Source organism: Strix aluco, chromosome 23, assembly GCF_031877795.1.
Source record: "Strix aluco isolate bStrAlu1 chromosome 23, bStrAlu1.hap1, whole genome shotgun sequence".
NCBI classification, from domain to species: Eukaryota; Metazoa; Chordata; class Aves; order Strigiformes; family Strigidae; genus Strix; species Strix aluco.
The window spans coordinates 2,989,294-3,010,436 of record NC_133953.1 but is presented as its reverse complement, the minus strand read 5'-3'; the positions used below and the strand labels follow the sequence as shown (position 1 = coordinate 3,010,436).

The window sequence follows — 21,143 nt, the reverse complement described above, 5'->3', positions numbered from 1 at the left end:
CTTCCAGCCACTTCCCACTGAAAGCCTGTAGTAGAGCTCACACTGCTTTCTGCAAGGCTGGGATTCCTAATCTCCCTGGGCTTCTTTTATCCATGTATAATGAGGATTATGGTTTAATTCCTGCCTCACAAGGGGGTGCTGCAGGGATTGAGAGGGTTAAGGCACTCGGAGAACATAGCAGCAAGGCTATTGCAAACCTTTCAATAGAGGGGGACCGAAAAACCCCACTGCTGTTTGCAGACTGCTCACAACTTGCATCAGCTTCCATTAACTGGGAGGCAATTTTCTCACCAGTTCATATTTAATTTCTTTTCCAACTGATGGCCCTATCCAGAGAACAGCAGGACAGGAGTGACTATCAGCACTGAATTGCCTTTTAAAAGGATGGTTCTTTCAGATCGGAAGGGGTGTCTGCTGTCTGTACGGTGTATATGTGTGCGTATGTATGTGTGTTCATGTAAGCATGTAGGAGGCTGTATCAGAAGAGCTCAGAAGTGAAGCCAAGCAGAGAATCAGCTCAGGGAGCCCTTTGCACCTCTGATCCCTCATTGTTGACTGCGCTGCAGACACATTATGTGTGTTTACAGATGAAAAAGCAAAAATAAAACTGATGCCGGCTTTAAAATTCTGTTCAGCACAGCCTTCTGCACTGACTCAAAATGTTTATAAACACAGAAGTTAATGTAATCAGCACTGCAGCAAATACACACCAGGTACACGGCGGAGACAGGAGTGTCAAATGCGCTCCCAGCTCAGAATGACAGGCCGCTGCTGCGGGCTCTTCAACAAACAAAAGCAGCTGAAAAAACCCACTGAGGAATGTTTTACAGAGCAACTCCTCTCCCCCTTCTTCCCTCCTTCCAATCCCCTCTGGTAATCGTAATTGTGAAAAATAAGATAAGATGCCCATTCCCACTGAGCCGTTCAAGTCGCAGGGCCTTGCCAGGCCGTGTGTGTGCAGGGAGCCACTGGAAAGCGGCCACTGCTTGGAAAGGGGGGTGAGGTACAGCCCTGACATCAGTGGGGGAACTGGAGTTCACCAGTGGGGGGGAATTGCTGGGTGACATTTCCTCCTCCATGGGCTGCCGAGGATGGAAAGGCAGTGGTCCCCTGAGGGCTATCCATCAGCCCAGCCCCATTGTTCCTGAGCATGTGCTGCTCATCCCAGAGCAGATAGGAGCTGCCTGTACAAAGATCTGGATAAGCCGTTTTGCCCTGACTCGGGGAAGGATGGGTAGCAGCTTGCCAGGGAAGACCCCATCCAAAGGAGTGGTGTCACTGCAGAACCCTTACCAGACCCATCCCATGCCCTCCTGCACATTGCCAAAAGACCATGCTCAACCACGTTAGCCAGTGGGAAGGATTTGGGGAGGTGCGCGTGAAACGTCCTGTTACAGCAGGTTGCTGCAGAGACGTTACCTCACATGTCAGCATCAGCAGAAAACTCTCGTGCTGGCTGAACAGCCAAAATGCTGGGCGGACAAAACAGTGATCGACTACAAGCAAGCCTTTTTTTTTTTTTTTCAGCCAAATGTTGTTTCATGCTTTAATTGCAATTTTCAAGAACTATATTAGCATGACAACTTATGTAAGTGTCGGCCAAGTTACTACACCATTTCTAGTATCTGTGCCTAAAACAGATTTCACAGGGGTGTAGAGGAAGGGGCTTGTATAACGTTTGGATCTCTGTTCAGATGGCTAGTTGCCATCTAAAATGAGACTTCTACTATCCCTAAAAATCAAGACAGGGTAAATATCACTTCTGTACAGTATTAGGAATGATTTTCCTTGGGGAAGGGGGGATTCCTCACAGCCCAGTCCTTCAGACTACCTGAAGCACTGGGTGAGTTGGTGTTTTACCTCTTTGTTTCTAGTGGAATATCTTTATAGGTTTATGAAAGGGATTTCTGAGCCTCAGAGTGGTTCATGTGTTCCTGCACTAGGAATGGAAAGGATGGGCAGCCTTTGAAACCCCTGCCCTATTAGTGCAGGCACCGTGGTATATGAAGTAGTCAGGGCCTCTCCTCTACGTCTCTGGCTGGGATGCACTTTAGAAACCTACCGCTGTGAGGGTTAGAAACAAGGAAAGAAACAATTGGCTAAACCAGCTGATATAGCAGAGCAGAAGGCAGCCCCACCAGCCCCTCAGAGGACATGCACTCAGAGACCTCCCCAAATCAAAAAAATAAGTATGATGCAATTAAATATGTTACATATTATGATCTTCCTCCCGTAGAAATAACAAAAACTGCCAAACCAAAGTATTCTACTCCTGCCTTTCCTGCTCACGCAGAAGTCCCCTTGGGTTTCACGGAAAGTTTGGACTCACAAAAAGCTGCAGAAGAGGGGCCCCATGGCACTGTGTAATAAATCTTATAAGTTAACAGCCAGAACTGTGCCAAATGTGATGGGTTTTGCTTTGCACAGGATCATGAAAATAATACATTCTGGCTCAGTAAGTTAGGCCTGATGCACCAGGGCTAATGGTCTACTGCTGCTGCTGCTAATGGATTTACATTTTTGTCTCAAAATGTTTGAGGTCTGTGATTTGGGAGGCCAAGGCCCAAGGCTCCCCGTATTCTTGAAGGAAATCTTTATCATACCCCAGTTTTTCTTTCTGCAATTGATTTTAGATTTGATTTTGCAACAAACTGGGGGGGGGGGGGGGGGGGGAATTTTGTGTGTTTGCCATGTCTGTTCTGTGTCACCCACAAGCCCCCAGGAGCAGCAGTGCCCTTCCTAGCCCTCATGGTGAATGACTCGGGCAGTTTCAGTGTTTGACAAACCATCGCTGCTGGCTGTGGCCAAGCAGTGCACCGAAGGGTTGCCAAGGGTGAGAAGGGGCCTGCGTGGCGTACTGCATGCTCCCAGCTTCGGCTACTCTTTCCTTTCACAAAGGAAAACCTCTGGCTGCTGGGCCTGTGAGGGAAACCCTGAACGTGTGAAGCGAGGGTCACCAACCCAAGATGTCTTTGCTTGGGTTTGCAGAAAGCTGAGGTCTGGCATGCCCCAGGCATCTCAGCAGAGGCTAGCTCAGGTGCCAGTGGCAATATATTAAAAGGGAGGCGGGAGGGTATAACAGTGGGAAAAATGTAAGTTGGAACATTGTGTAACGTGGGGAACTCGATCGCAACCTGCCCAGGGGAGTAATGTCTCATCAGAGGTATCTCTTTAATAGAGTCAGGAAAAGAAATAATGAGATTTTATGGATTAAAGGTGAAAATAGCCAGAGAAACGCTCCGAGGACAGGAAAACCAACCACTGAGGCAGCTGTTGCAAGGATGCCGGGAGCTCTCCGTAGCTTTCCTGTCCACAGGGACAGGGGGTTGCGCTCCTAAGCTCTGGCCTGCAGCTTCAGAGAAGAGGCAGGAGGCAGCAATCATCGAGACAAGTTCAGCAGCCTCCGCTCCGTAAGCAGGATGTCCAGAGGAATCCCAGTGGCCTTGAAGTCTGTGAATCTATTAACTAAACCTCATTACTACGTAATAACTTTTGTTATTTTGGAACAAACCTTGTATCTGGCTAATCCGCTTTGTTACAGAGCTGCCCATCCTTCCCTCGAACAGGAATTAACTTCTAAAGGAATTAAAAGGAGGAGGAGACTGCTGAAGGGGTCCTTAGAGGTATCTTTTTATAGCTGCTGGCTGCCCCCTCCTTCTCTTTTCCACTATGTGTGGTATCCTTCCCCACTGCTTCTGTCCTTTTCTGCTTGCCAGGCATTGATTTGTTCCTGTGTTGTTCTAATGGAGCTTGAAATCAACGTGACTTTGTTGGTGGTTGTTGTCATTGTTGTTCACATCTTTGTTTGGGGTTCAGCATCCTTGTGGAGGCCAGGGCAGCTCAGGAGCTGGCATCAGCAGGCTAAATACCTCCTTAGCAAAAAATCCACAAAGGCTGTGTCTGTGTCCACATAACAAGGGCTGTTACAGAGCGCGGCAGACCGGTGCCTCCCTTCCCCGGTGCACCAGCCCTTGCGCTGATTCCGAGTCCCCTCGCTGACCAGCGCCCGCAGGATGTGTCCCGAACCAGCTCTCTCTCGCAGCAGGCCCCGTGAGGACGCTGTGTATTACTTGGGATCTGTATCCGAAGCGTTTAGGAGTGTAAATCTAGACTCCAGATGATAGCTGTGGCTGTTTCACACGCGGTTTATGTAAGGCGTTTTGGGATGTCGTGTCGCTGGCCAGATAGCTTGGCTGCTGTCCCTGCCCAGGCGTTCCCCCACCCGCAAGGGAATTCGGAAAACGCGAAACCTGGGTGCTGGGGCACCTCGGCGAGGCGACAGGCGCCCGGCGCTCCGAGATTATCCCCTGCCAGCACGCCGGCCACTCGCCGAACAAAGGACAGCTGCCAGCAGCAGCCAGCCGGAGGGGCGAAGAGGCGAGGGGCGAGGCCGGCCCGCCCTGACCGCCCCCCGCAAGCCGCGGCGAGCAGCCCCCGCCGCCCCGGGGCGCGGCGATCCCCCCGCCCCCCCCCCCCCCCGCCCCAGCCCCTCTCCCGGCGCGGGGCAGGCGAAGGGTTAACGCTGCGCCCTCCTTCCGCTCGGCGCTGACATCACGCAGGAGCGGGCGAGCGCCGCCGCCCCGCCCCGCCCGGGAGTGTGTGCGTGTGCGTGGAGCGGGCGGCCGAGCCCCGCAGCCCCCCGGCCGGCCCGGCCCCGCGCCCCCCGCCCGGCCATGGAGCGCCGCAGCCGGCCCGCCGCCCCCCCCGCGCCCCCCGCCTGAGCGCCGCCGGGCTCCCGGCGCCCCGGGAAGCGGAGGGCAGGCAGCGGGCGGGGGCTGCCGAGCCCCGCCGCCGGAGCCACGGGCGGCAGCGGCGGCAGCAGCCCGCGGAGGGCTCTCCCTCGCTTCTCTTTATTTGTTTTTCCTCACCCCCCCTTCCTTTTTTTTTCCTTTTCTTTCCCCCCTTTTTTTTTTTTTTTTTAAATTACATTTTTCCCCTCCCCTTCTCCCTCGCCCCGCTCTGCGGGCGTGCTCGCTCCCGGAGGAAAGCACCCGGCCGGAGCGCTCCGCGCCCGCGGAGGGGGCCCCCGCGCCCCGCCGAGCCCCCGGGCCCCTGCGGATGCGCGAAGCTCTCCTCCGGCCGCCCGTCCTCCCGCTGGGCGCACCGCCTCTTTGTCCTCCTGCGCCCACATTATTTTTTTTTTAATTTTTTTTTTTTTTTTTAAGCAGACCTGAACAGCACCGGGGTCAGGGAGGGTTGGGGGGGGGGGGCCCAGCGACGCTGCCAGACCGACCCCTGCCCATTTCTCCTAAGGAACTCTCATGGCTTCACAGCTGCAGACAAGTTGCCGTGCATCTCGGTGGACTATCGGAGTTTGCATCCTGGCGGCCGCGCTCCTACCAGGTGAGCCGGTGCCGGCCGGTCCCCCCGGGAGGCGGAGGGGCTCTGCGGGGGTCGGGGCAGCCCCGGAGGAGGACTGCGGGGTGTGTGGGGGGGGCGCGATGGCGGGACGAGGGGTGCGGGAAGGGCTGCGGAGCGGCGGGGAAGGACGGGATCGGCTTTTTGGGGTGCGCGCTCGGGTCTGGAGCAGGTGTGGAAGCATCTGCGGGAGGGTGGGAGAGAGCCGGGGCCGATCGCGTCTCTGGTTTGGAGAGGAACAACACGGTCGTTTGTTTTGGAAGCAGCTGCAGGCAGTGGGCTCCCGAGTGCTGGGAGCTGAGGCCGTTTGTTTGCTTTTTGGATCGAGCAACGTCTAGCGAGGCATAGCAGCCAGGCTTCCCGGGGAAGGGAGCCACAGGGCTGGGTGATGAGCACAGATGTTTCGGGGGGAGAGATGGAAGGGTTCGGCTCTCCAGCGTCCCCGAAATCCCTGCTCCCCTCAACACACACACACACACACGCTTCCCACGGGCTCTTTTGCGGAGGGACTCGACTGCTCCCGGGTTTCAGACCTTCCTTTCACTGCTTTTGCACTCGAGGGTGCCCGATCCATCCCTTTGGTTCTGATCCATCCCTGGAAAGGGGGAGATGGGCAAAGATGTGGATCGACTTCCCCCCGGCTCAGTCGACCTACCGTGGCAGCTGCGGAACAGCCCGTGTGTCCCCACCCCGGGGCTTGGTCCTGCCCTGGGCTCTAGCACGGCTCGTGGAAGCGGGAGAGTGACCCACCCCGCAAAGTGCCCTGGGGGGGGGACTTTCATTCTGCTCCACTGCCGAATGGGTTAACGCCGTCCTGGAGGGCTTTCTGGAGTCGGCTGTTGGAGACATGGAAGGGGAACCAGCAGTCTGGGCTTACAGCGCTCGTGAATGAACTGGGAAGTGCAAATAGAACGGGTGTTTGCCTTTCTGAGGCCAGGCTCCTGGTGACTGGGTCTGGCGTGTGCGGCAGCGGGCACATGTGCCACCCCCGGGTCGGTATCCAGCCTTCTGCAGGGGTAAGAGGCAGCCTGTGCCTGCGGGAGGACCGGGGGTCTGCAGCTGGAGAGAAGTTGGAATTGCCTCCGCTCCTCCTCTCGTTGGGCTGGGGCAGCATCCTAGAAGAGCAGCCAGGCTGGCTGGGCTGTGACTCTGAGATGTGGCCGCGCGTAGCAAGGTCTGGGCCAAAAGACCGGCCATCTGAGCAAATGCCAGGTGCCAGGGTTCCCCAGTGCTAGCAAAGACGGAGATGGTAACACCCAGGGCATGGGAGATCAACAGAGCGCAGTGACTGGGTGAGGACAGAGGTGAAATGGGAGGGGGTAGTGGTCAAGAAACCAGGGAGACTGTGAGAGGGAAAAGGTTAACAGAGTGATGAGAAACCCGGTCTGGGTATAACTCCTGGTTCCCAGGACAAAGGGATCTGCTGTGCATTGCAGAAGGAGGTGATGGAAGGGACAGCCGCCTCTGGCTCCCTGCACTCCTCTGTGTTTCAGGCAGGTGCCTGGCTGAGCTCTGGCTCCTCACAAGGAGGCTCAGACCTTTCCATGCCATTCTTCACCTGGTCTTCCCTCCTTCTCACCCCTCCTCCGGGCAGCCCCATGCAGAAAACCCTCCCCACAACCCCCGGGGAAGGCACTGGAGGTGGAGTAATGCTGTGGTGACTGTGCTGGGTAAATCAAAAGGGGTTTATGCTCCCCCAGTCCCTCTAGGAATTGCTTTCACCAAGGAGACATGCAGACAGTGACCCTGGGGCAACCTGGCATCTCACCTTGCCCTGTCAAGAGAGACTTTTTTCCCCACTTACTCTATTTTTAGCTGTTCTGGAGGCTTTGCTGCCAGCAGTTAGGCAATCTTGTCTCCTGCCACTCTGCAGCAGCCCGGTAGTTTGTCTTGCACTGTCCCACTGACAGCTCTGCCAGGATAAGCCAGTGGTGCATCTAGTGGTGCCTTGCCAAGCAAAGGGTACGGCCAGCTCTGCAATGCTCCGGGAGGATAATCCTTCCCAACCCCTGTCCGTGATCACCGAGTACCCTGCAGCCTGCGCGGACGAGACTCTCAGCTGGACCAGTTTAGTGGTGGATGCACCACACTTGCAGGAACGACTGATCCTATATTACGTATTTATTCATTCGTTTCATTCATTTGTGCGCTTACTTGTACTGTGGACACATCCCAGAGCTGCAGGGAAGGACCAGCACAGTACCGTGCTAGGTGCTGCACAGAGCCACAGCAGACTGCCAGTCCTACCTCAACCACAGGTCTGAATGCCATACTGAGGCAGGTAGTTCCTCAAGTTCGCGATGCATCGTGCCAAAATCAGCTGAGGGTATATATATAACAAGCCATATGTAAGCTTTGAATGCAGACAGGCTTGCTTGAGGAGAGGGGGAGAGGGGAAGCTTGGGATACTCGAAGTGAATTAGTAGCTGTGGACTTTGTTGAAAAATGCGGTTTGGTAGCTAGCGCCCAAGAAGGGTGGGAGGAAGGCAGGAGACATTACCTGCTTTCCGGAAAACCTTCCATGCTCATCTGATCAATGCCATTTCATTTTGTTCCCATCCACGTATACTACCTCCCCCTTCTGACAATGTTAGCTTTTTTTCTGATAAGGAAATAAAAGTTCCCTGCTGTAAAAGCTGTAAGGAGACCCTTATAAAAATCTGCTTTACAAATTGGCTTTAATGTGATCGGCTCAATCGTCCAGAACGGATTCAATTCAAGGTTCCAGCAGCCCTCCATGCAGATCTGCCTGCCTGACAATTTGGAACCATTAACCAGGTATCAACTCAGACTACAGCATTAGGGCTTTGAGATACTGGTATGAATAGGGCTTGTTGAAAAGCCATGGGGTACTGGGGAGGAGAGATCCTCGGCGGCTGCTCCTGAGAGGTTAGGAACACTTGCGGTTAAATTTATGCTTTACAAAGCTTAACAATCTGTCTGTTTATCCCTGCCACGAAACTTGGTACAGCTTGAGATGCAACCACGCAGAGCAGAGGCATTCATCCTGTGCTTGGTCCTGCATCTGCAGATCTGGGCCTCTGTTGCCAAACACTCCCCTCTGTCTGGGACAAATTCCTGTCTGCTATCACTGGGCTACCTCTTGGGCTCCGAGAGGGGCCTGGGAGTCTTTCTTTGCAAAGTGCTTTGAGATCCTCAGCAGGGGAGAGCTGGAGAGGTGTTTGAAGCTTTGATGCAGGGTTTTTCCATCACAGGGCTTGAAAGCGGCATTGACTGAGCTGCAGTGACCTGGAGGCCTTAGGTCGACCTTGGCTGCAGCTGGAGGGAGGGCTCCTTCCCGGGGAGGTACGGCAGCGCTCGGGAGTGCTGGGAGTAGTCGAAGTGTGTCACTGCAGGATCTGGTCCATCTTGTACCCTAAAGAGCTGCTTTAATATCCCTTCTGAAAGGCAGAAAGTTGCCAGAGTTTTGTTCAGCCTTTGCTTTGAGTTCTCAGTGGTTATTTTTTCTGTCCCCCATCTATCTCCTCCCAGGACTCAAAAACAACAACATCGGACTATTTCAGGAAGCAAAGTGTGTCTTTTGCTGATATTTTCTCATTAAACCTCCCTTGTTGCGGTGGAACCAACCCATCGAGTTTTAAGCTGGTGTGAATTGATGAGCTCATGTGTGTGTCAGTGTGGGTGAGGCGACAGGCTGTGTTGGGAGCCAGCTCAGCCCACAAGCAGGAGGGTGGCTGCCCCATGGCCAGAGCCAGGGGACAGCCGTGGTTAATGCTATTTGCTCTCTGAACCGGCAGCGTTAATCAAGCAAGAGCTGCCAGCCCAGCGCACATGGATCCATTTGCAGAGACGTACAGAAGCAAGGGCATTACCACATCCAGCAACACATCCAGTGCGAGGCAAGTGCTCGCAATTAACTGGTGGCTGACAAGATGCCGATGCTGGCGGAGCCTGGCACATCTCTCATCACCCCTCCTCTGGGCTGCAGCTGTACCAGCCACAAAGCCAAGTTTACAGGGAGGCACCAGAAGGATCCTTTGGGCACCGCTCACACCTCAGCTGAATCATGAAGGGAACCAGAAGAGCCGGTTGTCGTGACCTGCTTCCCAGGCCTGTGCTTCCACTGGCACCCCTTGCCCTCTGCTAAGGCTGGGGACAGCCCATCAGAAGGCGGGGGAGAGCGGTGCGTGGCCACCACTAGCCAGGTGAAGGCTCTTTCCCACCTCCAGCACCCTGGGGAGTTACACAGGACCACCAGCAGACAGGCATGTGGGGGAGATGGTGGGGCAGCACCAGAGGAAAAAGATTTTTTGGAAGAGCGGAAGTCAGGTTGCCTGTGAATACCGCAGGGATGAGTTGGTAAGTCCTTAGATGGCCGGCCACAATCCTCAGGGCTTCTGAGAAAAGGTTTGAGGCTTGCAACATCGTAGCTCGAGGTCATGATGGCTCTTGCTCAGTCCTTTTCACAGGCCAGCAAGGCATATCGGTGCAAAAAGCAGAAACAAATGAGAGCGGGACAAAGGTACTCCAGTCGGAGCAACCCCTAGAGATCTTCTTGCTTTTTCAAATACGTCAGATTAAATCAGGGCAGCTTTGATGCAGGGTGAGTTGGTGCCGCCAGCCATTGGAGCTGGGACCCAGTTTGCATTTGAGACACCTATTGTGTTAATTACCAGAGCGCAGCCGTCCCAGCACAGAGAATTCAGAGCTCTGCAGTGAGGGCTCCCTAACCCAGATTATTGTTTCAGGTAAAAATTTGTTTAACTAAGGAATGAAACCTCTCATGATACATCCCCTTTCTTTCTTCCTGTCTGCTGTTGAGCTGCAAATATTCTCCTGGCCTTATGGTTTTCTTCGCTTCCCCCGATGAGGGTTTAGTCCGGGCTAGATCGATGCACGTAGCCTCCCAGCACACGTGCGCATACGCGCCCAGCTTGATTTTCAAGGGGAACCCCTCAGCTCCGTAGCAGAAGAGAAACTCCTGCCCAAGCTGCTTAAGTGCAGAAGTATCATCCATGGGAGGAAGGACGGTTTCCCCTCAGTCTGCGAGTGAGAGCCTGTGGCAGCCAGACAGGCACCTCTCTGTCCTTCCACTGTGCTACCACGCCAGGTTTAAAGTCCTGCATTTACAATCCTGTCTCTGTCACACAAGAAAAGGGAAGCAAAATTCGCAGGTGCAAGGGCTACCCTTCCCAGCACTGTGTTATTTTATATGCCCCGTGCTGTCATTTCTGCATGTCCCTGGCTCTGTGGGCACCCGAGGAAGCGTGGGGAGTTTAATGCCTTGCTGTCCATTAGCTGTTTCTCCCCGTCTCTGGGGCTGATGCAGCTGTTCACGCGGGCTGGCATCATAAAAGCTGCGGCAGCTCTCGGCTCTGCAGCAATCCCAAGGCAGATGAACAGCAGCTACTGGGCATGAGAGGGAGGAGAGAGCTTCAGTCCCTTCCTCTTTGCCCAGCCCAGGAGGACAGGGGGTCCCAGACTAGGGAAGCTGCTTGTGCCTTGCGTGGCACAGGTCTGCCGGGGCCAGGGGGATCTGGCCAGGGGTCTCTTGTCCCTTCGACATCTCTGTGGGGTGCTGGGGATGGATAGGAGGAACTGACCCAACTTGATGAACCATCTCTTCTCCATTCCCCCACGATAAAGCTGTCCCTGCAGGAGGTTTATAATCCTCCTTTGACAGTATTTGGTGTGTTGCAAGAGGAAAGCCTTTCTAAGCACTGTCTGCCCAACTCTGCCTCGCTGCCTTGCCCTGCTCCAGGCCTGGCCTCCCTGGCTCCGAGCCAGTCCGGTTGGAGATCGGTGTACGGCACTGCTTTCCATCTGCACCCGACCTACAGGTGGGCAGGGGAAGAGCTTAAGGAGAGGCAGAATCCGTGTGACTCCTCCCTGAAAGAGAAAACAGAGGGATGGGGTTTTCTGTTCTCCATCCCAGCCTATTTGCTTTTCTAACTGCAGGAAATAGCAAAGTGCTTCCATCTGCTCCCGACCATGCAGGGATGCTACAGAAGGACCTGCAAATCACATCACTGCCTTGAAGCAGCGGCAGGTACCAGATGGACCACCTGGCTATGAGACAGCAGGTGCTCCCAAGCCTAGTTAGTCAAGAGGACTCTGCCTCCATCTCTCTTCTCAGCAGTTCTCCTTCCACCTGGGAAAAGCCCATAGTCAGACTGATTTTGAGTCTATTTTTCCTTTCCCATGGAAGATCCATTCCTCCCCCCGTGCTAGAGCGGGGCATCCGGAGGCATGGCCAGGAGTGACAGAGGGTCCATGCAGCTCGCAGCCAGTGGCTAACATCCAGCGTTTCTGCTCTGGTGACAGGCGAGAGTCATTCCCAGCACAAAGGCCCGTCTGTGCAGGAGACGAGGGGGCTGAAGCAAAGTGCCGTGTGGCCACCTGAAAGCAAAACCAGCCTTGTTCTCTCTGCGAGGCTAAAGACACGGTCTCAGAACAGGCTGCTGCAGTGGAGGGTCTGTAGCCACATCATGCAGATCCAGGGGAGACACTGGATTTCAGCTGACCTTGTAGGTATCTACTTTTTGCACTGGGGATCCCACGTGTGGCAAAATCAGGTTTCATTTCTTATCCGCTGGCAAGATACCCTCTGGACCAAGGGGGATACTGCTTGAGAAGCTTTTCACTGACCATTTTCACTGTCCCTAGGAAAGACAGGCCAAGGGGGGCAGTCTGTTGGCAGAGTTCTGGCTGTGGAGTCAGAGTCTAATGCTAATTTGTAAAGAGGCTGGTGGGACTGAAGAGCTCAGGAGAGGCCTGTAATTAGAGTCTGTTGTGCTTGGTATCCTAGCAAAGCCAGGGGTTACAAACGGTCCATGATGGGCAGAAGTCACAGACCTAGGGGAGAGTTTAATATGATGAACAGGGTTTGCTCGGAGGCACGTGCAGAGAGCTGGATAGTTCAGGAGAAAGGTCAGGTTTTCCGTCACTGTCTTCTCCAGGTTTCCGTGTAGAGCAGCTTGATACACGATGGTTATGCCGGCCTGTGCGAGGCACTGTGTCACTCAGGGCAGGGGAGAGCAGCAAGGGAGCAATGAACCCTGCCCTGTCCTTGAATAGCCCAAACAAGTGAGCTAGCTGAGCTCGGAGTCCGGGGCCGGGTGAGTTATCAACACCCTGGAGTCATAGCTCACCCCTCACCCAAACCCGTGGCCCTGACTGAGGTTCCCCCTGCCTTGAAACATCTCCTTGCCCTCCCACTGGGCCTGGACTAGAAATAAAGAGACTGTCCTGGTCTCTGGGTGTGCTACAGCCCCAGCTTTGCTGACTGACTGCCAGAGCTACAGCCGCTGCGCCAGAGACTGATGAGTGCTATGTGCCCAGCAAAGTGAACGCTGGGGTGGGCAGGAGAAGGGTGCGTGTTGCTGCCAGCACGTTAAACATCCGTACAAAGCCTGCAGTCAGGACTACACTGGTTTCACTGGAGAACTAAGCTGCGCCAAGCTAGGGCTACTTTTTTCTTAGGGAGAGGCATCTAATGGGCTTTACTCTTTGACTTTTCCTGGGCTAGATAATCAGCACTGAGACCCCTTGTAGGCAAGCCCAGAGCCACACTGCCACCAGAGTGGTTGTGCCAATGGCCTTCCTAGCCTGGAAGTGCCAAAACTAGAGGAATCGTTAAGGACAGATAATCAAAGATGGTTTAGGGACTGTAAGTACACCCAAGAAGAAGATCACCGCTGTTGCGAAGAGGTTGCAGCACACAGTATTTCCTTGCTGCTCTTGCCTATGTCACCGTACTCACTTAGCCAAGGCCTGTGTCATTTGAGAAGCAATGTTGTTTTAAGGGCTGGAGCAGAAGGCAGCAGCTAGTGTATTTGGTGGTGCACAGCAGAGACAACCGCCCAAGCTGTTCGTTCCTGGGCCTGTTCATGCTCTTTCCCTTGTCAGCTGCTGGGACACGGTGCCTGGGGACCGAGCTGTGGGCTGGGGTATCTTCTGGGTGCGGGGGAGACCCAAGGCTGTGCCCATTTATGGTCATTAAGGACCAGGGATGTGTTGCATAGCAGCATCCTTGCCATGCTGTAATTTATATCAGCTGCCACAGTTTCCATTGGATACAGGACCCCTCGTGGCTCTATAGGCAGTGCTGCTGGGTGCTGTTAGGCAGCATTGCACCCCACAGCTGGACACACTGGAGCTCTGTATATGTCGCTTGGGAAGGGTGAGTTCATTTTTGTGTACCAAGGGGCTGAGATCTTGGTGGTTGGTGCTGTAGAAAGGGCAGCCTCAGACCAGCCCAGGATCCAAAGCTACAGGACACCTATTGTCACGGCTTCAAAGCCAAGTGCTGTTCTTGCTGTGTCATATTGGTAAAGCGCATGGTGTCTTACGAAAGGCTTTAGAAAAGGCTTCTTGCTTTTCTCTTCAAGGCCATGGTTATGAAAGGCACTCATGTGCACCAACACGTGAATCAACACGCATGTACCGGAGTGTCACTTCTGTCCTGGAGTTTGCCCCTGTGCAGGCATGTCCACCCGCTGCCAGCACTCCCCTCTCCCCAGGCATGCATTGTTTTTCTGCTGTCTCCTGGGGGGAAGCAGGGACAGGAGGGCGGTGAGGGCAGGGGACATGCTGCTATTGCTTGTGACCTCAGCAGCAGCCCCTCTTGCTGGCCAGCCCGGGTGGTGGGCTCCAGCTGCGGGTGGGGATGCGAGACCCAGACCTTCAGGGCAGCAGCGATGCCCTTGCTGCGGGGCACGAGGGCTGGGGCAGCCTCTGAGTGTCCGCTGTGTGCTGAAATGGGGGAGCAGGCTTGTGGGGGAACCGGGAGAGGCCTGGAGCTCTGTGTGTGCAAGTTTTAGGAAGAGACTTTTTGCTGGTGATGGGGCTGAGCTTGCCGAACGTATCTCATGTGCTTGGGTTCAGCAAGAACCCGGAGAAAGTGGGGGAGGGCTTGTTGGGATCTCCTTGCAGAGGGAGTGATTACAGTGTGTTCTGATCTTTAGAGGAGGCTTGTTTGGGGATTTGCTTGATGCTCTGATGCCTAATGGGTGTGCTCATGTATCCCTTTGATACAAGCTGAATAGGATCCTTTTGGGAGGATGACAGCAGTCCTGGTAAGGGGTGGGAGGGATGGGAGGGAGAGAGGCTTGCACAGAGCCCAGCTTGTAAAAGGGGGAATGTTCTCCATGCCTGAGGACCCAGGAGGGGATTAGGAGCAGGACTGAGTTTGGCAGGAGGAAAGCTGCAGTGGTTGCAGAGGAAGGCAGTGCTCTGGCAGCTTATCCTTGGGTCCTCTAGGACCCCCCTGAGAGCAAGGCTGAGAACTCTCACGTCGTTACACCTCCTGTTGCCATGCAGCATGGTTCAACCTGTGATCAGTCGACCTGGGGATCAGTCAGCTGTTGACAAGATTTCCTAGATGACTGCCAAAAGAGGAGCCCACCCCACTCCCCACTCTGTGCAGGGAACGAAACACTAACCAACTGGAGGAACACTAGGAATCAGAAAGGAAAACTGGCCTGGCGATCCTGCACAAGCTGATGCGTGGGTTTCCCTGCCCCAAAGCTTAGGTGGCCTTGCCACACAGAACAGCTGGGACACACTGCTCCAGCGGGCAAAGCACCACGTGAGGCTCTGCCCTGGCTCTAACTCCAGGGCCAAGTCCTTCAGTTGACATCCACGAGCAGGTCCCTGTGCCCTGGTGTCCTATTCCTGCTGCGTCTGGTTACACACTCGGGCTCCTGGCCCAGCAAACCAGACTGCTGTTCCCATGAGGGTGCCGCTGCATGGAGCCAGATCGTCTCATCTCCTATGGGACACTGTCCCAGACACCACCTAAGCAGGGACAGTGCAGAAGTCACCCCCCAGGACTCAGAGGAGCTGATTTGCATTTGCTACTGATTCAGCTGGGAACTGAACTAGCCATTTGCCAGTGAAAAAACCTTTATCCCCTGACTCCCCCCAGTCCTTCAGGGAGTTTGATTTCTTAGCTTACAACAGAAGGATGGTAGTAGGAATGAATTCTCTGGGGCTAATATTTCCAGCTATCACACTACAGAAAGAAAATTCTTTCTTTCTTTCTTGGCATGGCAGGAACAGACTTTCAAAAATGTTCCCTGATTTTTAAATACCCTTTTTGCCTGTGGTGTAAATACTGAAACGTGTTTTTTCTCTCCCCTCTCTCCTGGAGTTTAAAAATATCGCTAGCCTGGGGAGGTGCATCTTTCAGTGAGATTTATAACGGCTGCTCTCAAGTGATGTGGAAAATGAGCCTCCCTCTGCCCCATCCAGCCTGGCACCTTCCAAGAATTTATTTCCTTTATTTGCGTGAGCCTAAGAATACTTAGAGGCTGCATCTCCGCCCAAGCACTCTAATTATTTAAGTTTTGTTTATGGCCAGTCCCTGGGGAGGTGAGTAGGTCTGGGCTGCTGATCCTTCCCTCATCTGGGTAATTCAGCCCTGCATTACTGCCGTTTGATAATGATCAACAAATCACAGATGCTGTATCTGTTGCCCGCTATGTATCACCCCGTCTCTGTAAATTGGCTGTGCCTTCGGAGCCGGTGTGAGCGGGACGTGCGTGGCCTCTCCTCTCGCTGGCAGGGCTGCTGCACATAGGCGGGGAGCAGTGAGCAAGACGTGGGCCGGGGTTTGTGAGTCAGCATAGTGGGGAGCTTGCTGGGGCAGGGACTTTTGCACAGCACCTAGCGTGGCTGGGATCCTGACCTAGCTGAAGCCTTTAGATGCCATCTCAGCTTTGCTTGTACCAGGGCTAAGCAAGAAGCAGGCAGCTTCCTATGCGAGCCCAGAGCTTTGGCTCGTTCCTGTCCAGTCACCCGAGTCCTGGTCAGCGCCCTGTGCCCGTGCCAAGCCGCCGCATTGCTTATCCCGTGATCCCCTGCTCGCTTTCGTCTCTGGCAGCTGCTGGGACCCTCCTGCTATGGGGGTGGCTGAGCGCTGCTGGGGAGGCAGGAGCCGGGGGTGGCAGGAGGCAGGGAGGAGGAGGAGGCACCCTCCCTGTGCCCCAGCGCGTGGTCAGCACAGGCAGGCTCCTTCCCCAGCACAGCCAGGTGAGCGTTCGGGCTCTGCTGCCGGCCAGTGTCCAGCTCCACAGTCAAGCTGTGGCTGCCTCTGGTCTTAGCCTGACACTGCACCTCCTCTGTCAGCACCCCTCAGTGCCCGTCCCTGCCCCCCCTGCAGTGCCCAGCCAGGTCCCTGCCCAGCTGTGGGGCTGAGGCAGGCTCTCCCATTCACCTGCTTGGCCACAGGCGGGCTGGAGAGTCTGGGCAGCGAGGGGTTCTTTTCCCTCCCCCGTGCCAAAGCTTCCCAGCCCCAGTCTGATCCACAGGAATCTGTAGTCTCTGGAGGCCGCGTGGTTGCCAGCGCCTCTGCTCCCGTCACGCTCCATGATAAAGAGAGAGCGAGAGAGATTTTGATTACATTATGACAAGCGACAGAGAGATGGAGTGAAAGCTGCAGTCTGCCTATTGTAATTCCAATTAGCAGGGGTAATGTGGCCAAAGCCTGACAGCTGTATTGATCCAAAGTTTGTATGGGGAGAACCTTTAATGCAGCTTTCAGAGGTCCCCGGGGCATGGGGCCGAGCACATGTACAGCTGTGGGGCAGGAGAGGAGAAGAAAGGCCTGTTTATGATGGAGCACACGAACAGGCAACTGCATCTCACCATCTGAAGTGCCATAGCCAGCCTGGTAGCTCAGCTCTCTCTAGGGCTGGATTTGCCTCAAAGTCTGTGCTGCAAAATCCCCTTGAACCCCTTAGGACTTCTTTCTACCCGCATGATGAAGCAGGTCTTCTTGGTGTGCATGTGGAATGAGTTTGTCAAGACTCAAGAACGTACCCAAGTAAAATAAACCAGCAGTGATCTTCCTGATGGGGAGCAAAAGCCCAGGGCTGCATGGGAAGGGGGGAAGAAGGAGAAAGGGGAGTTTTCCTCTTGCACTTCAAGGCAACTCCTCAAGGTCAGAGCTGAGGCACGCTGGCAGAGACTATGGGCAGGCTGTTTGTGCAGATGCTGTCTCAGCTGTACCCTTTCTGTGGCTAAGGGGAGGACTCCAATTTGCAGTTTTGCTGGTATTGATCTGAGACCTTTCAGTGGCTCTAAAATCACTTTGGAAATAAAAGGCTAAAATCATTCTTTTTAGGTATATATATTTTTTTGTATTCTTGACGTCCTAATTGCTGCCATGCCTGTGGAGTACCTTACGGTACCTCGCTGGAAATGTGAATATCTGCTGCCTCACACTGACTTCTACCAGGCGTGAATCAGCTTTTACTTAAAGGGAAAGAATGGCCTGGAGGTGATGGCAAAGGCAGGCTGAGCTCAGAAGGGCTGGCATCATTTCTTGGCTTTGCCACAAGCTCCCTGGAATACCCTTGGCTAGCTCACTTCACCTCTGTGTGCCTTTCCTTGTCAAAAGCAGCCGGTAGCAGTCCCTCTCTTCTCTGCTCATATTGCCCTGTGTCTGCAGGGCGCCTTGCACAACTGATCTTGCCGATGTTACTCTATACAAGCAGGACACCATTTGCAAAGCACGGGGAAAGGTGACTCCCCTTTATTTTGTCATTTTTCGTAGCAGCCAGCGGCCGACAGCTCCTCACCCGGGGATTTTAGAAGACAAGAAATGGTTTTGCATAGATTGATGTACAAATAGTCTGTCAGTGCAGACACTGGACCCAGTTTCTTACTGCTCTGAGTGTGTGATGTGTGGGTTGAAGTCATGGAAGTGGGTGAACATGGTCCATTGGCTTCTCTGCCTGCTTTAATTCAAAGGCCTCTTGATGTCTTGCTTCACAAGTTTTGCATTTGGGTCATTTCTGGTTCCCAGTCCCTATCTGGGAGGGTTTCAGGTAGGTGAGAGGTGTGGGCTGGACAGCCCTCCCCACCCCTGCTGCCCTGCCAGCCTGGGGCAGCGCCCACCCACAGCCTGGCTCTTTGCTGGACAGTGCACTGGGCCGGACAGGAGAGAGGTTCACGTTGTGCCCTGTCCTTGGTGGATTTGCTGTGAATGCTGAGGCAGGAAGGGTGACAGCATGCTGGGGACAGTAATGCAAGTCTTCAGGTATCTGCAACGTGTTTTGCTTTTGCAGCTCATTTCCCAGGTGGCTCTGAGCAAGTTTCATAACACCTGAGTTGCCCCACTGTAGGATGCAGATAACAGAAATGCCCTGCCTGTTGCATGAACATGCACTTCAAAAACTCAGTGGTTCTTCCGTAAGAGAGGGCAGGCAGCAATGCAAACCCAGGCCCTGTGAGCCATCCAACTTGTTTCACCTATGAGCCATCACATGGTACTGATTAGAGTTACCTCAGACAGCAGATGGATTTCAACAAGTGTCTTTATGCTGTAAAAGCTTTCTGGTCTATCTCCTGGGCAGATTACGATTTTAGCCATATACAAGAGTCTATGGTATTCCAAGACTGGAGGAAACTTCCCTAGGAAGATGTGTCCCACAACAAGCCATTTCTTTTTGCAGCCAAAGGAGCTGCAAGACACACTGAAGGAGGGAGAGGAGGTTCATATCCAGGCTTCTTAGAAGCTTGGAGCCAGGACACTGGAGCTCTGTAAAAGCAAGGAAGCACCAAGCTCAGCAGCAGCCTCCTGCCTGCCCCGGAGTCTGTCTGCATCGCCCTCCTTAACCCTCCTGCCCCAGTGTGTCCCAGCAAACCAGGCTCGGAGTATTTCAGGCTGGGTGAGTTATTACAAAATCCTGGGCAGGAGAGAGAGAGAGATGGAGGGTTTAAAGTTCGATTATTGTTAATTATTACCCAAGCTTCCCATGAGACTTTCTGGGAAAGAGACATGCCTCTCTTTTGCAAAGGTGTTTCGTGGAACATTAGTCTCTGTCCTGGCCACGCTGAGTCCTTTCTCTCTGCCTTCTTTCTGCGTCCAGCGGGATTAATAAAGAGCTGCTGGAGAGCTTCTTATCTAGCAGCTGAATAATGTTTGTAATACAGGGAGGGGAGGCAGCTTTGATCCCGGAAAGAGAGTAGAAGGAAAAAAAAAAAAAAAAAAAGTCTATTGGGGCAGGGGGAGGGTGTGGGCCAGGCTGGGCTGTGCTGGCGCGTGGGAAGCGGGCATGGCTGCTCCTGCACCCAACCTGTTCTGCAGAGAAAAGATGTGGGTTTCCAGGGCTTGTCAGGCTGGGAAAGAAAGGGCTGAACCCAGACACCAGCAGAAAAAAAATCTGGGAAACCCCTCTGAAGGAGAGGAAGCACAGAAAAGGGGTGCTGCGGACAACCCCATCCACACCAGGAGGCTCTGCAGCCTCCACGAGCCGCTGCCCTGGCACAGACCTCCCTGGCAGGGTGTTGCTGCCCAGCAGCTCCTGCTCCCCTTCTCTCACCAGCAAAAGTGGCCACATCCAAGCTGGCACCAGCGCTCTCGCCGGGCGGGAGCCCGGAGGCGAAGGGCCACACCTGAGAGGCAGGACGGGCTCTTGCTCTTCTCACGGGTGTGGGCTGGGAGCCGGTTGGGCCAGGCTGGGCCCCCGAGGCCAGCATCTCTGTGAGCGTGCCAAGGCCACGGGAAAGGGAGCAGCTTGGCGCAGGAACGGTTGATGCAGGGAGAAGCAGTTGCTATTAGGCAGGAGGGGGTTTAGCTCCCCCTTCCCTGCAACGCTCCATGCAGCCTCCCAACACGCTCATCTCTCACGCGGGGACCGCTTGCTTTCCGTCCCCAGCCTCTTCTGGCCCTTGAGCCCTGAGAAACACTGCTCCCAGGTGGGACAAAAACTCCCTGGGAGTCCGTGGGCAAGAAGAGCAGCTGTCTGGTCCGCGTGGATCGGGGGACATGGCTGCAAAACTCAGCCATGATTCACAGAGACTGAACTTGTCTGGAGCTAAGGAAGTGGTGATGATGGTGGTAACAGCTCCAAAACTGGCTCTGGAGAGCAAGTGCTGCTTTGGGTTTTTTCTGGAGAAAATGGGCCTGAGCAGTTGAGACAGCCTGTGCTAGGAGCTAACGTTCCTAAATGAAAAGCCACTTCTTTTATTTTTTATTTCTTGCAACAATGTTCCTCGGCGTTTTTAGCCTGTTTCCCCATAGCAAGTCCTTCCCCTTTGCAGGTCCAGACAACTTTGTAGGCTTTGAAGTGTAGTTCAGACTTACCGCTTTCCCCCAAAATGCAGCCAGTCATGGGGCTGACCGCACCAAGCTGTATCGGGTTTGCAGCTCACTCTGCAGATCCGAAGAGGGGGGAAGAGGTCTGTGCCCCTGAGAAACAACCTCTTCTCTCTGGGTGCCTGGGACATGCCTGGCTGCATCTCTCAAATACTCCAGAGGACTCGTGGGTATCTCCAGGAGGGTTTCGATGTTGTTTGTCTGCTCCAAAGCCCCACACTGTGGCCCCACATGGATGGGTTTGACAGTTAATCCACAGGGAGATTAGTGGCTGAGTTTTATCTTCATCCGTACCAGTCCTCATCCCTCAGATGAGTCAGACTGGGAGACCCGGCAAGGCTGTGCCAGCTGAGCCCTGTGCCCACTCACTTCACAGATGAAAAGGTCTGGCCCACGCGCCTGCCTGCTGTGCAATCCCCTGTCTTAGGGGGTGAGGTTTGCTAAAGGCGGGCAGGGAGATGCTCCCGATGTCTGAGAAAACGTGGCTCTTCCTGCACCCAGGGGAGTCCAGGTCATAGGATGGTGGGTGTCAGAGGGTTCATGCCCCTTGGGAGGGGAGCATGCGTGTCCCTCCCTCCTGCGAGGCCACCCCGAGGTGGCACCAAGCCTACGAATATCTCGTCATGGCGGGAGGAGGAGGGAGAGGAGCAGAGGGGGGTGACCTCCCTGTCCCCCCAGGCGTGTGGCCGGGCCCGCTCCTGCCCTGCCTGCGCTCCCG

General features: G+C 54.4%; 1 protein-coding gene across 5 annotated transcripts in view; it reads left to right on the top strand.

Annotated features, from left to right (window-relative positions):
- The first annotated feature begins 4,700 nt into the window (after positions 1 to 4,700).
- NECTIN1 (nectin cell adhesion molecule 1) overlaps positions 4,701 to 21,143 on the top strand; it is a 105,766-nt gene continuing 89,323 nt past the window's right edge. For all 5 annotated transcript variants that reach the window (XM_074848718.1, XM_074848722.1, XM_074848719.1 and 2 more), the window contains exon 1: positions 4,701 to 5,343. In XM_074848718.1, coding sequence (XP_074704819.1) covers positions 5,262 to 5,343 — 82 coding nt within the window. In that variant the 5' untranslated portion in view covers positions 4,701 to 5,261. The remainder of the gene's footprint in view (positions 5,344 to 21,143) is intronic.